This window comes from Falco naumanni, chromosome 6 (assembly GCF_017639655.2).
Source record: "Falco naumanni isolate bFalNau1 chromosome 6, bFalNau1.pat, whole genome shotgun sequence".
In the NCBI taxonomy this organism is placed as follows: Eukaryota; Metazoa; Chordata; class Aves; order Falconiformes; family Falconidae; genus Falco; species Falco naumanni.
In genome coordinates, this window is record NC_054059.1 from 49,983,060 (window position 1) to 49,997,206 (window position 14,147).

At 40.2% G+C, this 14,147-nt stretch overlaps 1 protein-coding gene across 4 annotated transcripts in view; it reads right to left on the minus strand.

Moving 5' to 3' along the window:
• The window catches only part of AIG1 (androgen induced 1), a 127,478-nt gene that overhangs the window by 85,113 nt on the left and 28,218 nt on the right, over nt 1-14,147 (minus strand). For all 4 annotated transcript variants that reach the window (XM_040599547.1, XM_040599549.1, XM_040599548.1 and 1 more), the window contains exon 2: nt 3,695-3,850. In XM_040599547.1, coding sequence (XP_040455481.1) covers nt 3,695-3,850 — 156 coding nt within the window. The remainder of the gene's footprint in view (nt 1-3,694; nt 3,851-14,147) is intronic.

Genomic DNA, 14,147 nt, shown 5'->3' on the forward strand with positions numbered 1-14,147 from the left:
GATTTCTGATTTCATTATTTTAAGAGTCATATTAAGAAGAGCAACAATGGGTAAACAGTAGTCATTGTGTCCTTCAAAGAAGTTCATATTTATTTCTTGATGCTTCTAAACAAAATTATAGGTTGGCAATGCAGTTTTATCTCAGCCCCCAAAGATACACAATGCATAAAACAACACTGGAGAGAGATGAACTGAGGCAAAGATTTTGCAAGATCTGATTTGTTGCAAAGCCACCCAAGGAGATTGTTTGCCCTTGGGCTGGTTCTTTCCCCTCCTCTGGAAGGTGGGAGGAGGTTGGTGGTCAGACTTCCCAAGTGGTTTATATGTAAGACTTCTTTAGGAAGTACTAAAAATGAAATACTTTATTTTGTTACCTCTTTGTTTTCACACATCATTGTTTGACTTGGGAGTGGAAAACCCTTTTCTCATCTGTTTTTCAGAACAAGTCATCTCAAGGGCTTCAGTAAGCAGGGAATACAGAAAAAATTGTGTTGGATTGCTCTTGAAAAACTACAGTTAGTGGGCTTTAAAATGTTCCCCCAGTATTTGCATTATTCCCTAAACATGCCCTGTGTAAAACACTGAGCAATAAAAATAATTTAGATGTTAAGGTAACTGACAAGTACTTAAGCATGACCACTGCTGTTACATTAGAAATCCGACAAGGATTTTATTCACATCTGTCCATTTTTATGTATGAAGGTTCCCTTGTGTCGCTGCTGGAAACCACTGAGAAGCTCCATAGAGAGCTAGGTGGGTGAGTCTCAAAGAAAGAAAGTCTGCATTTGAACTTCTTTTGTTCTGGTTTGGGTTTTTTGTTTTGTTTTGGGGTGGTTTGGTTTGGTTTTTTTTAGGAAGCTGTTGAGAGAATATGGGAAACAAGGGAACTTTAACTTTTTTTCTGCAGACACTCCGGTGTTTAATATCTTCCTTCTAACAAGCACCTCCGCATACCAAAATTTCACTGGGTATTTTCTTACACATAAATAGCTCTTTAGAGAACAAAGTCATTGTTAGATGTTTGCTACTTTCAGGCCCTGAACTCTTCCTACCCATAATCCCACTGAAGAACAGCCCAAGTGGCTGGCAGTCCCTCAGGCAAGGCTTTGGCAAGTGGTAGCTGTGGTGTGATGGGCTCTGCTGGAGGAGATCAGGTCTCAGGAAGGAGCGGAGGCCAGTGTTAAGTTATGAAGGGCTGCTGTTTGCCTCCCAGTAGCCAGGAGAAGAAACAACAATGAAAACAACCTTTTTAGGCTTTTCTCATAAGAAGTAAAGTGAAATAATATGTGGTAGTCACTTGGTCCCCCTCACTACAGAAAAGCTACCTTTGGAAATGGACAGCATCTGCCCAATGAGCATGGCCACTTCTTACTATTTTCTGGATTTCTTTTTTTTTTTTTTTTTTGGTTAAGACTTAAGTTGTTTCTGTATGAAAACCTAGCTGAGGTATGCAACACATCTCTAGAGAACTGCTGACCTGTAAATGTTGCAACAGTACTTCTAATGCAGGCAATGGCTAGCTGCCATTCCTCGCTTACTGGTGGTGGCAAGAGAAACGACACCTGAAAGAAATGTGCAGAACTGAAAAGACAAAGTGAATCTGAAATTCTCCAAGATCTTGAAAAGTTTCAAGGTGAGGAACACTGTGGGGGTGCAGGAGCACACAGACAACAGTACAGAGCTAAAACAGTGGCAGGAGAGAATCCCTGAATCCTGAATGGCATGGGAGCGCCAAGGAGAGTGTGCTTTGATGCACGTAAAGGCTTACGCTTCTAGAATGAAAAAGGCACTTAAATAAAATGAAAAAGGCACTCTTTAAATAAAGACAAATAATGTGATATTGTTCTCCTTCTTCACTTCCACTATCAACACAGTAGGAAAAGCGTGTGTTGCTAATCACAATCACAACTACTTCTAATTCCCAATCTCCCTTGAAATATAAATGTAACATATAATGTTGACCAGAGGGCTGGTGCACCCCTCCTGTGAAAACAACTGAGAGAGTTGGGGTTGTTCAGCCTGGAGAGGAGAAGGCCCTGGAGGAACCTTACAGAAGCCTTCCAGTGCCTAAAGTGGGGCTACAGGAAAGTTGGGCAGGGACTTTTTACAAGAACATGTAGTGATAGGACAAGGGGGAATGGCTTTAAACTGAAAGAGGGTAGATCTAGATTAGATATTGGGGAGAAATTCTTTACTGCGAGGGGGGTGAGGCACTGGAACAGGTTGCCCAGAGAAGCTGTGGATGCCCCATCCCTGGAAGTGTCCAAGGCCAGGCTGGATGGGGCTTTGAGCAACGTGGTCTAGTGGAAGGTGTCCCTGCCCACGGCAGGGGGTTGGAACTAGATGATCTTTAAGGTCCCTTCCAACCCAAACCATTCTATGATTTTATGAAATTTCTGCACCCATAAAAATACATATTTGCAAGCCTGTTTATGCACTTATTTTTTTACAAAAATTGTATTATTTGATGTAATTTCTTCTACCATGTCTGGAGAACTGCAGTCTGTCACCCCAACATGAACTGTGACAGCTCCCAAGAGGTGGGCCAGCAAGTACAGTAAGGGAAGGTTACCTGCTGGGTTTTTATGAAAGAAATACCTGCAAAGTTTCACATATGCTTTGCATTTTCTAACTTTGTGAAAGGATCCTGTATTTCTTCATGCATTGTGAAATCCCACAGAAATGGTGAAATCGCATTTTAACGAAGCATCTCTTGAATATACAAAATTATACATGATAGATTGATATGTTAACTGCTGTCAATTGACAATAAGTGATCAGCTTTTGTGAAACAGTACAACTTTAGAGACCTCATAGTTTTCTAGTAGTCCTACGATGAAAAAAAATTGTTTCTAGTTAATTTATTTTGAACTACTGTACACTGAAATAAAAACCTAGAATTAAAGCCTGACCGTGAATTACAATAAAAGCAATACTTTAATGAAAGGTTCACACATTTTTTTAATGTAACCTAAACTTAGACTGACATAGATCACACTTACATGTAAAAACCCATGAAATTCTGGATTTTTGGCTGCTTTCAAAGTGTGGTATGAGACACATAAAGACACTCAGCACCTTTTGCCACTGACAGCAATGTCCCAGTGGAGTAGGACCTGATCCAAAAAATAGTTTTCTCTTGAAAAAGACATGTAAAACCAATATTTTTCCATACCTTGTGTGCTTTTTTACATTACTGACAACCCCCTTGTTTTCCTATCCCATTTCTTCTGTCAGCTCTGAATCTCCTATGGGATTAACAGGGAGCAACCTGGACTCTCACTTTCCTTCTTGCCCATGACAAGACGGCTTACTGCCTGAACTGTGGTCAGGTTGTTACAGTGTGAAACATGCCACAGCCAGCCCTCCCACTACTCCCAATTATGACACACTGTGCAGAAAAAGTCCAAATTGATTCTCAAGATGCTGCTGGTACAATTCACATTTGAAATAACTTGCACAATCAAGTTCCTATTGTAAAGTACATATTTTTAATGAACCAAAAATCATTTCAGCAACACCAGCGCTCCCTTACACCTGTGAAAAACAAGAGTTGTTAAAATCTTCTCTACCATTTTTCCCTTTCTGCAGTCTTTTGCAGAGAGGTGGGAAAGCCTTTTAGCCAGAAAACAATCAGTAAAGAACACTGCTCACCCAATTTGTAAAGACATGGGCAGATTAACACCACACTTACCACTCCAACAGGGAAAGCTAGAACAGCCATCACCCAGTCACGGAGGGAAATGAGTTTCTTCAGCTGCCTCTCTTGCTCTTGACTGTCATTTCCTTTAGTGAGAAGACTGGACAGGTCAGTCAAGACGCAGATCCCGAAGAAGACAGCCTGGATAACCTGCACGGAAGGGGAACACACTCTTGAACACAGAGAAGACCAGACCTTTGGCAGAGAGCAGGCTGGACACAGGTACACATGAGGAATATTGCCATGAAATTGACATGGAAATTGACACGGGAAAACATCAGTCCCTTAAACATGGGTAGACTGTGTGCACATAAAAGCCACTTGCGCTTCTAGACTGAAAGCCCTGCACACACCTTGCTGCTCATGTATGGGGGGAATCGATGTGAGTGGAAGGACCGTTCCAGTGGTGGGACTTCCCACCCTCACCTCAGATATTTGCCACCCGCCAGGGACTGAACTGCAGCCACCCCTTCCTGCTTAACTCCATGCAACTCGGCCCCAAAGCCATAGCATTCACCTCTGAGGCGGAAAAAGTGAGGAACACTCCCTGTAAAAAGAAAGGAAAGACAAAAGAAAAGTGGCTCTTTCCCTTGCACCAGGAGGTCTCCCGTGGAGACCCTGCCTGCCCCAGACACTCCACCCAGAGACCAAGAAGGTGCCTGAGACTTCCCAAGAGGTGCAGCACACGGCCTGGGCTTCGGCACACCTGTCACCACTCAGGTAGCGAATGACAGAATGAGCATGCTGCTGCAGGAGTAATTCCAGCTTTGTTTTTGTGATGGCGGACTTCATTCACCTGCCTTTTTCTTTTTTGCATTTACATGTTTGTGTGCACTATCATATGATCATCTTTTATATTAAATTGGTAGTTTAATCAGCTGAGCCCACTGATTTGGTTCAAACTTGACTTCATCATAGTTTGATCACTGTGTTTTTCTTCCTTAATTAGCTTAGGAAAACTGTAGTAAGTTAGCTCAGGAATGCTCTTGCCTGAGGACCTGTGCATCCTTCTAGCACAGTTTGGAGGAAGTTCACGCAGCTTGTTTACTCCCTGAGCTGGAAGCCCAGGTTACAAACCCACACACATCAGGTAGTCTCAGGTAAAAAAATAACAAAACAAATTCCCAAACTACACAGTGATTCATCAAAAAACATAAACATACGCTTAAAATACATACAATGTGTTTTTCAAAGCAAGCATGGAGTACTAATTTAGAAATCTTCTTTGTAAATGTAAGTGTTCCTCTGACTAGGAGTCTCTGACTAAGCAGCAGATCCTCTGTAAGACGTAAGAATAGCACATACCCAGATGTTGCAAAACACAATTTATTATGTGTGTACAACTTTGCAGAATGTAGATGATCGTAAGTAACCACCTTAGGCTAGGGGACACTGATCTGGAATGGGGGGGTGGGGGAGGAGGAAGGGAGGGGGGGAGGAAGGGAGGGGGGGAGGAAGGAAGGAAGGAAGGAAGGAAATACCAAATAGATGTTGGCTGCTAGACTAGAAAGAAATCCAGAGATGTGTAATGGTTGGATGGTACATTCCCTTCCTCAGCAATCCTTATATGACCCAAATACTTGTAAATTCTGGCTGTAAAGCTGTGAACAACAGACGTCCAAATGGCCCCTGGATCTGCTTGCAATTCTGCTGCCATTACTCTCCCCTCTTGGAGCTGTAGTTTCACATAATTTGCTTGATAAATAGATGAAGCAGCATTACAAAACATTCTCTGATGCCATAAAATATTACAGACTACTAATGCTAGAGCTGTATACTGTGCTAGAGTCTTCAAATGACTGCCTAAAAAACCTACTGTCTTCTACCTAATTTCTGAAAAACACTTCATACAAAAGTTGGGGCTCTTTGGAGCTACATAATCACACGAATTCCTAATGCACTTTTCTGTATTAGTTGTTTGAAACAAGCACTTAGTAGAAAAAAATCTTCCCATACTCAGCCCTGTTTTCCACCAAACAGATGGCCTATTTGGAGAGAAGGAATAGAAGAACTAATTATGTATTTGTTTGACTTAGGAGGAGATATGATACCATCTACTATTCACTCAAGAGTGTGAATGCCAAAGAAGGAAAAAGATTTCAGACAGGACTGGAAAAAACAAAGTATACCTAACCGTAATGAGATCAATCTGGGTGTTAAAAAGTTTAGGCTGAGTACCAGGAAATATTTCCTAACAGTGAGCTCTGTCAGACCATGAAATAGTTTCTCAGAGGAAGTGGTAGAAGCCTCATGGCTTGAGTCACTCAAACCGATATTGGACAAAACACTCAATAATGTACTGCAGGGAACAGTATTACGCTGGCAGGGCTTGGACGAGTGACTAATGGATTGTTTGCAGCTCTAACTACGATTCCCTGAAATGGTCTCTCTCCAAAGAAACACACTCAAACAATCACACGCCCACTTTCCAAGGGAATTCAGATTGTACATCCACTAGTCAATCACAAATCTAACAGCTTCTCTCCCCATTATCCTGTTATGAACACACTGCTTCAAGGGAAAATGTAACAATATCATCAGGAATAACTGAAAACTCCTCAAGGAGAAGAAAGTACCCAAGGATTTCAGAGAGTAGGTATGAAGTAAACTATTCTACAAAATTCATATTGGAAGGAGGAGATTACATATTTATTGAGAACATTCAGAGCCAATGAAAAAATCATATAGTGTGCAAGAAGGAACAGTTCCAGCTTATTCATACAAATAATATACGTACATTCCCTCTAATACTTCCTTTCTTTTCTAGAATGCGCAAGAAAACTCTTCTGACACCTTTCAAGATTTAGGATTAGACTGAGGACCTCCAGAGCTGCATGAGTCTCAGCAGCATAAACTGAACAGCCAGAGTCAGTAACAATTTACGTCCTTTGTGGGTCTGGTATAGTAAAAGCATAGCAAGCAGCTACTGGTGGTTTATGGTCTGAAATGAGTAAGTCCATGCTCCTCAGTATGAGTGCTGCCTAACAGATGTGAAAAGTTCACAGCAAGGGAGTAGAAACTCCCTTGAAACAATATTCTCAAAAGTGCCCTGGTGTTACCTCACATTTAGGATCACATTTTCAAAACAAGGACCTTCTTTTGAAAATCTGCAAGTGGTGAATCTATACATGAAACATCCCCAAGATGTTAAACAAACAGTTGTCTTTTTTTTCCCCCTCTTGGAAATACAAGAAATAACATCACTTCAGAGGAAATATCTACAAATTTTGCCTTTAACTATCGCCTGAAGGAAAACAGTAATTTAGAAAAAGGACAGAAACAAATTTGACAGAAAACAGCCACATCTTCCTTATACCATGTAACAGTGATAGATTCAGAAACTTGTAAGCAAAGTATGCAAAAATAAGAAAATCTTAAGAACATACTAACTTGCGGCTGACCCCGTTTTCTCCACTGAAGCCTAGACGGGCCATGCTACTATAGCTGACACTACAGTACCCTTAAGCTGTGATAATATAATGACAAATAATGGAAATGGCTATCTACAGGTGTTTTAGTAATACAAAACTCTGAGCAGAGAAAATACTTGTAAAGTTGCTGCAGGAGAAAACAGCTATGAACAGAAAGATGAAGCCAAGCAGCCCAGAAACCTTCCCAAACAGTGAGATTTATTCAGATTATATAGCAGAAAATATTGTTCCTTATGAATGACTAGAATAAAGTAAACTAATTGTACATGTCTGTCTCCTACAAGAAAATAAAGAATTGCTTCAGTAGGAAGGTTTTTCCACAAGGTGCTCACTGCAGGATGGCAACTAATGACCTCCCTGTACTCCCCCTAATTTGACTTCTTAGAGTCAGACAGAAAACATATTTAGTCATTAACTAAATGGATGAACTTCAGGGCACGGAGACTCCCTTCTCCTCCATGCCGTGGGGCTCCACAGCACTGACAAAATCTCTGTACCACTGAGGTCAGTGGAAATTCTGTCACTATTCTTACCAATGTAGAAAACTCCCATGAAATGTGCTGAATCTAGGATCTCATTTCCCACGGACTCTTTCTCTTCCAAGCTCACCCTCATAATGAGAAGCATTCCCTAGTGCCCTGGGCAGAACAACTGGAAAAGTCTATGCAAACACTACTATTCATGGGTATACCTTTGAAAATGGAGAACTAACTGTCCTCAAGTTACCATTTTCAAGATTATTTCATATACCCCTCTATGAAATAAGGCATCTGGGTAGGCTGGCACGTAGACAGTGCTGCCAGAATAAAACATGGGAGTAACACTCATGGAATCAGCAAGAAATATATGGAAAATTAAGTCACTTACACAATCCAAAATGCCACGTTTGTGCATGAAGCGCATGCACATGTGTGTGTGTGTCTGCATGCACATATGCATTATGTACCTGCACCTCACTGACCAGGTAAGCTCCCACTGTTTAGAAGTAAGACTGCATTTAAGAGACTTCAGAATCTGCAAATATAATCCATATTATAGGAAGACTAATTTGCAGTAAGGTGTCAGGGAGCCCTGGATGATCCCTGGGGGCTGGGAGCAACTGGGGGTGCTGCCAGGTCCCAGCCCAGCCCCAGCCAGGAGCAGGGCAGCCAGGGGCACCGGGGCAGTCCCAGCCCCGGGCATCAGGTACCTCCCTGGGGATGGGCCACCAGCCCACGGGTGGGGGGCAGGCATAACCTGACTCATCAAAGCAATACTCATGCTTAAGACAACTCGTGGCTTTCTGCAGGAAGATGAAAGTTTAACTCTACCGCCATGCAAAATCAAATTTCTGAAAGTTGTCATTTCTCATGTTTTTCAGATTTTACAATCTGCCTCATACAGAATATGGTCTGATTTTCCTTTTCAAACAACAGGAATATGATTTATAACCTCAAGAGTGTCTGTTACTACTCCTTGTCACCTTATGTCACTTTGGCTTTCATTCCTTCAGCCTCTAGGAGTTTATGTACAAATGTACTACGCTTCAGCAACTAAGAGCACTGTATTTTAAGAAACTGAAGTAATTTAAGACCAATTTTTATCTCTTTGCCCACTGCAAACATGACTCTGATTGGTCTCTGGTTTGGGATCACGCTTGGTTTGGGTTGTAGTGTATCAGGCTGTACACAGGTTTGTGAGGACTGTCTACATCCCTATAACAACAGCTCAGTTATCTATAGTTGTAATATACTACTGTATATTACAGTATGTCCCGTTTAAGTTGAGAAAAACAAGGTATTTTTGACAGATCATTAAATCTGTTACTGCTCTTGACTGCATGAAGCTACTGATTCTTCTTGTCCATCGCCATTCCAGCGTTACTCACAGGCACATTGCTTTTATTCTTGTCGCTTCTCCTCCCCTCACTGTATGTTTGTAAGTTATAAAAGCAAGCAGAAGCTGGACAACACATAATCAAGTGTTAAATCTTTGTTTCTGAGAAGCTACTGACTTCAGATAAGGAAAAGGCAAATCTTTCTGTCTACAGACAAATGACAGACATCAAGAAATAAAAGCAAGAAGCAACAGCATTTTAAGTACTAAAATGCAAGCCAGTGTAATATTTCTAATCACTAAATCTACAACTAATTAAAGCTGAAGTGCAAACATAATGAAAAAGTACTGTGTGCTACTCAGAATCATTACTTCTGTACAAGGAATGGGGAAGATGACTTGTATTTTAAAGGCCAGAGGTAAAAGAGCAGCATCACCCCAGGACATTCACTGACTGACACTGAGTTGGGGCACGCAGTCAGACCTCGTATCATATATTCTTCCACACCAGCTGCAGTGCCATGGCCATTTTAGTTTGTTTTGTTTGTTGAAGCAGGTTTCAACAATGCCATAGGCCACTTCAACACGGAAAAGGAAGACAGCCCTTGCCTATCAAAAGCCAGCAGCCTGAGAAACCAAATACACAACATAGGAGAAAAGTAAAGGACAAGAGAATGAAAAGCCAAAGAAATACTTAATAGAATCGCCGTCTATTTTACTTTGAGTTGTTTGTTGGTTAGGAATCTTGAAATACATATTTCTCCTATTTCTCCCTTCTCTTTCACTTACACATATCAGAAATTAAACTCCACTAGTAAAACATAACACTATTTCTATCAGAACAACAATTAGAAATTCAGTAAGTGCATAGATGGACAGCCTTATAAATATCTAGCACTGCCCTCATCCAAAACAATGACTCATGTCTCCCTTTACAGCCTTCAGCAGGCGGGAGGCTCCTCTAACCAGGATGTCACACATGAAGACTAGTCGTTACTTGGAAATTTATCTTCATTTTCATGATTTAGTCTTATGACATGTATCATCTAAACATGCCTAATCATATGATTTAAGTTCAGGGATGCCTTTAAATATAAACTTTTGCTTTCTACATAACCTCCTGTAGTCTTTTTCTTTTAAGCCCACCAGTATTGCCCAGATATAACTAAGGAAGGGGTTTAAACCAATGAGATGTTACAGATGCACAAAAGAATGAAGTCTACTATGAAATTATTATGCATGGAAAAGAAACCCATTTGACTCTCGGGTCTAGTTCTTATACATTGTTTAAGTCCAAGTGTTTCAGCACCTACTATGGAGCTGCGGAATGGGGACAAAGCTGTGTAAGCTAATTAGACCTTACGTTTCCGAGAGATGTATTTTAAAATTCTGCCTGCTGGAACACAAGATGTGTTTTTATCTGGACAGACAGAAAAGCAACATTTTGTGCAAACTAAGCAACTTAAATAAGAAACCAGAAAACCAGAACAGATGTGGCCCCTAAGATGTAATTTTTGTAGTACTGCCTTTCAGCATCTATTCTAATTCACAATTTTCAGCACATTACATAAAGAAAAAATTGATGAATAATATAAACATGCTTCTTGCACTTCTTCCTTTCTCTCTCCATCTTCCCTTCACTTAACCCAGGAAAAACCCTTACCGTTACAATTACTGGAGAGGTTAAGTCTCAGACCGTTCTATCTTAACATGATTCTTGACTGTCTCGTAACGATTTTCAAAAACATGCAGCAGAGTTCTTGAAGAGGTAACATGGTTGTGATAACATAGTTTTAAAAGCAGTTTTCTTCTTAATTTTAGTACCACTATAAGGACAAACATATTCCTTAATACAACAAGCTAAGCTGAAATTTGGTAAACTACCAAAAATATTTGGAAATGCTTTCATTTGTAAAGGCAAAAAAAAGCATATTTAGTTATTCTTTTTACATGGGTGAAATACCCCCAACAAAAAACCTGCCGTAATGGACAACAATTGAGAAATTAATTTTAAAGTGCTACTATATCTCAGCTGTGTTGCATAGATGACATTTCAAGCATGATCTCAGCATGACAGAGTGTATGCCATCTGGCTCAGAAGTGCTAACAGCAAGGAATCCACTACCACGTATCAGATGAAGACATGGAATGGACAAATACAGAGTATACTACAGCAATATCAACAAAAATTTGACCAGATGCTGAGAAAGTGTTAAATCTTCTCAAAATCTTTTACATTCTTTTTAGCTGTATCATTCTGCTCCAACACCATGTCAATCCCATCTTCCCTCTTCCTCTAAAAACTACAGGTATTTTCTGGATACTTTTGAGTTATGCATGTTTGCATATCTTACTTTGATCTTAGCTAATACACTCAAAGAAACACTAAGCTCATTGTCGCAGTATTTAAGAAATTATTATTCTATTTTTGTCTTTATCTTTTTGATTTAAAATTGTTTTGACTAAACCCATTTTCTAATAATCCCCATCTTCTTCCTTACTCTCTTGCACTGTGTATAGAAAAACTGCCATTACTACTTATTGTATCCTGCTTATAAGACAGTGTAATTTCATTAAACTTATATAATCCATTCAGCAAATATGTATAATACAGTTTATTCAGAATAGATTATGATTTTATTAGGTTATATCTTTTATGTTTTTCTTTGCTAAAGCTTAATCTTATTAGGATTATACACTGCACAGAAGGTTATCTCATTATTTTGGCTTAAATGCTAATTTTACACATTTCAGCATGATTGGTATGCTCTCTGCAGCAGTGGCCTTGCAGTCAACCAGGCAGGAATGGCAGCTCTCTAGACAATGTTTGGGATAGCCAGCTAAGAAGCTAAGACTTGTTCTGCAGCTGCCTGTGCTAAACTGAGCTTTAGGATAGGGTTTCTGATGGCTGGAAAGTCCCTAGCACTTTGTAAGTTAATTATCCCCAAAAGAAATTACACTTTATTAAGTACAGAACTTTCTCAAGGAAACGGCTTTCTTAAAACTTCAGAATATTTAGCATTGCACCAGCTTTTTCATGTTTAGAAACAGTCTGAAAACCACTAGAGGGGAGCAATTTTGACAGATCAAATTTGAAAACAAAACTACAGAGAAGTTTCTAAAAGTTAGAGTGCTTTTCATTTCTTCCATTTTTTTATGAATAAGGTAACAGCTGCCTTCTAAATTGCTGAATTTAGAAAACCCATGACTGAGGTATCTCAGCAACATGGTGACAAAGCTGGAAATGCAAATGAGAAAGGCGCTACAGTCTTCTGAGACACAGCAGCCTCAGTGCTGCCCTACCATGGCTGTAGGAAAAAGAGTTTTAATCTGTTTCCTGAGCACTGTGCAAGCAGTATTGAATGACTCCTCACACCAGTGCAGCAAGGCAGGCTGTTTTAAGTGATACCATCTCAGTTGGGCTATTCTCCCTCTCTCCAGGGAAGGTAAGGGAAGGAAACACTGGGAGCTTTATCCCACCTCTTCATCCATCCAAACTACCAACAACACACAAACCAAGTCAGCTGCAAACCCATATCATGAAAAATAGCTCAAGTCTCCAATCAGGCTTACCTTCAGCTTCTGCTTAAAGCAAATTTTCTTCCTCAACTCACTGCTGCAGCAGCTCAAGGATAATTTATGAGGGGCAGGTAAAGTATATTCATAAAGTTATTACTAAGATAAGGATGTTCTGTAATTAGACTACAGCAAAGGATACTGCTATTCAAGCTTCACTTGAAAAAAAGAGAGGACATAATTTTGTACATTAATTATAAAGCACGTGGTTCAATGAAAGGTGATCTAACATGTTGTACTGTCCTCATAAACAAGACTATTCTTTGCACAATATTTCAAGCAAGGCACTGTGTGTTATAAAGAGCTGTATTCCAGGAGGAAAAAAAAAGTTCTCATTATCTTACATCTCTAAAGAAAACATCGGAAAAACCCTGATATAAGCTAACTGCATTTAAACTAAATAATACAAGGGGGGTTGAGCATTCACTAGGTGTGTGGCGTTTCAGCCCCAGATGATAAGATTTCCCTGCTTTCATTGTCTTTCTCATGAATAAGTCTCAAAGGAAATTAAGGATTTGTTTCCTGATTGTAGGTGAGAGGCAGGGAGAGTGAGCTGGCCAAGGGCGGGCAGCAAGGCAGCAGGGGACCCCAGGGGATGAACTCAGGTGCTCAGATCCCTAGGCAGTTCTCTAGGCATTAGATCAGGCTGCTTTCCACACACCTGCACTCACTCTTGCAGCAACAGCCATTTCCACTGCTTGCTAGAGAAACATTCCTGGCTTCCTCAGAGAAACAGCACAGACGTTTTCATTCCCTCCAAATGCAGCCATACTACTGTTAGCATAAATCCAAATACTTTTCCTCTTACACAGTTCATATCAATCATAGTTTTCAAAGACCTTTTTTGCTTTAATATGTTTTTCAAACTTTTCTAAAGGTTAGATACTGTAATTCTGACTATTGTGATCTATTTGTGCCAACCAACTAAAGTCACCAAGGTCTCCACTATAACAGCTTTGGAGAGGTTGTCCATTATACCACTCCCACCTTCACTGTTCCTACACCTTAGTTCGTAATAGGAAGTACTGATTTTGAGCAATGCTAGCACTGAATAAATCTTTTTAACTTTTTAATCACTTGTTCTACTCTGTATGAATAAGTTCCATGAGCTGCAATTTCAGTGTGGTGCACATTTGACTTCCCAGCGCCCCTGTAGGACAGAGCACTGGGTGGAAGAAGCACAACCATCTCATCTGCTACCTGGAGACTGTCTTTGGAGAGAGCAGCCTGAAGAATAAATGGTGTGGAGCCCTATCTTGCTTTACATGCTCATGAAGGCAAGCACAGCTCAAATCTCTCTCACCCCTTCTTACTCTAACCAACATTTAACCATTTCTTGAGTTTCCAAACTAATCTTTAGGCGTTGCTGTTTGCTGTATTTCTGTTTTGCTCACTGCTTTTCCTTTCACTTGCAAAATGAAGAAGGAGATTAACTGTAAGGAAGTTTAAATTTACATCCCGCTACGTATTACAGGAAGCCACTTTACGACAACTACCTGACACCACACCAGGTATCAAACTCATCAGATTTAGATGCTCTTCATCAGGCTAATGCACACTGACCAACAAACAGTAAATAGACTTTTAAAATAAACATCACAAGTTCAACAATAAGCTATCCTTTT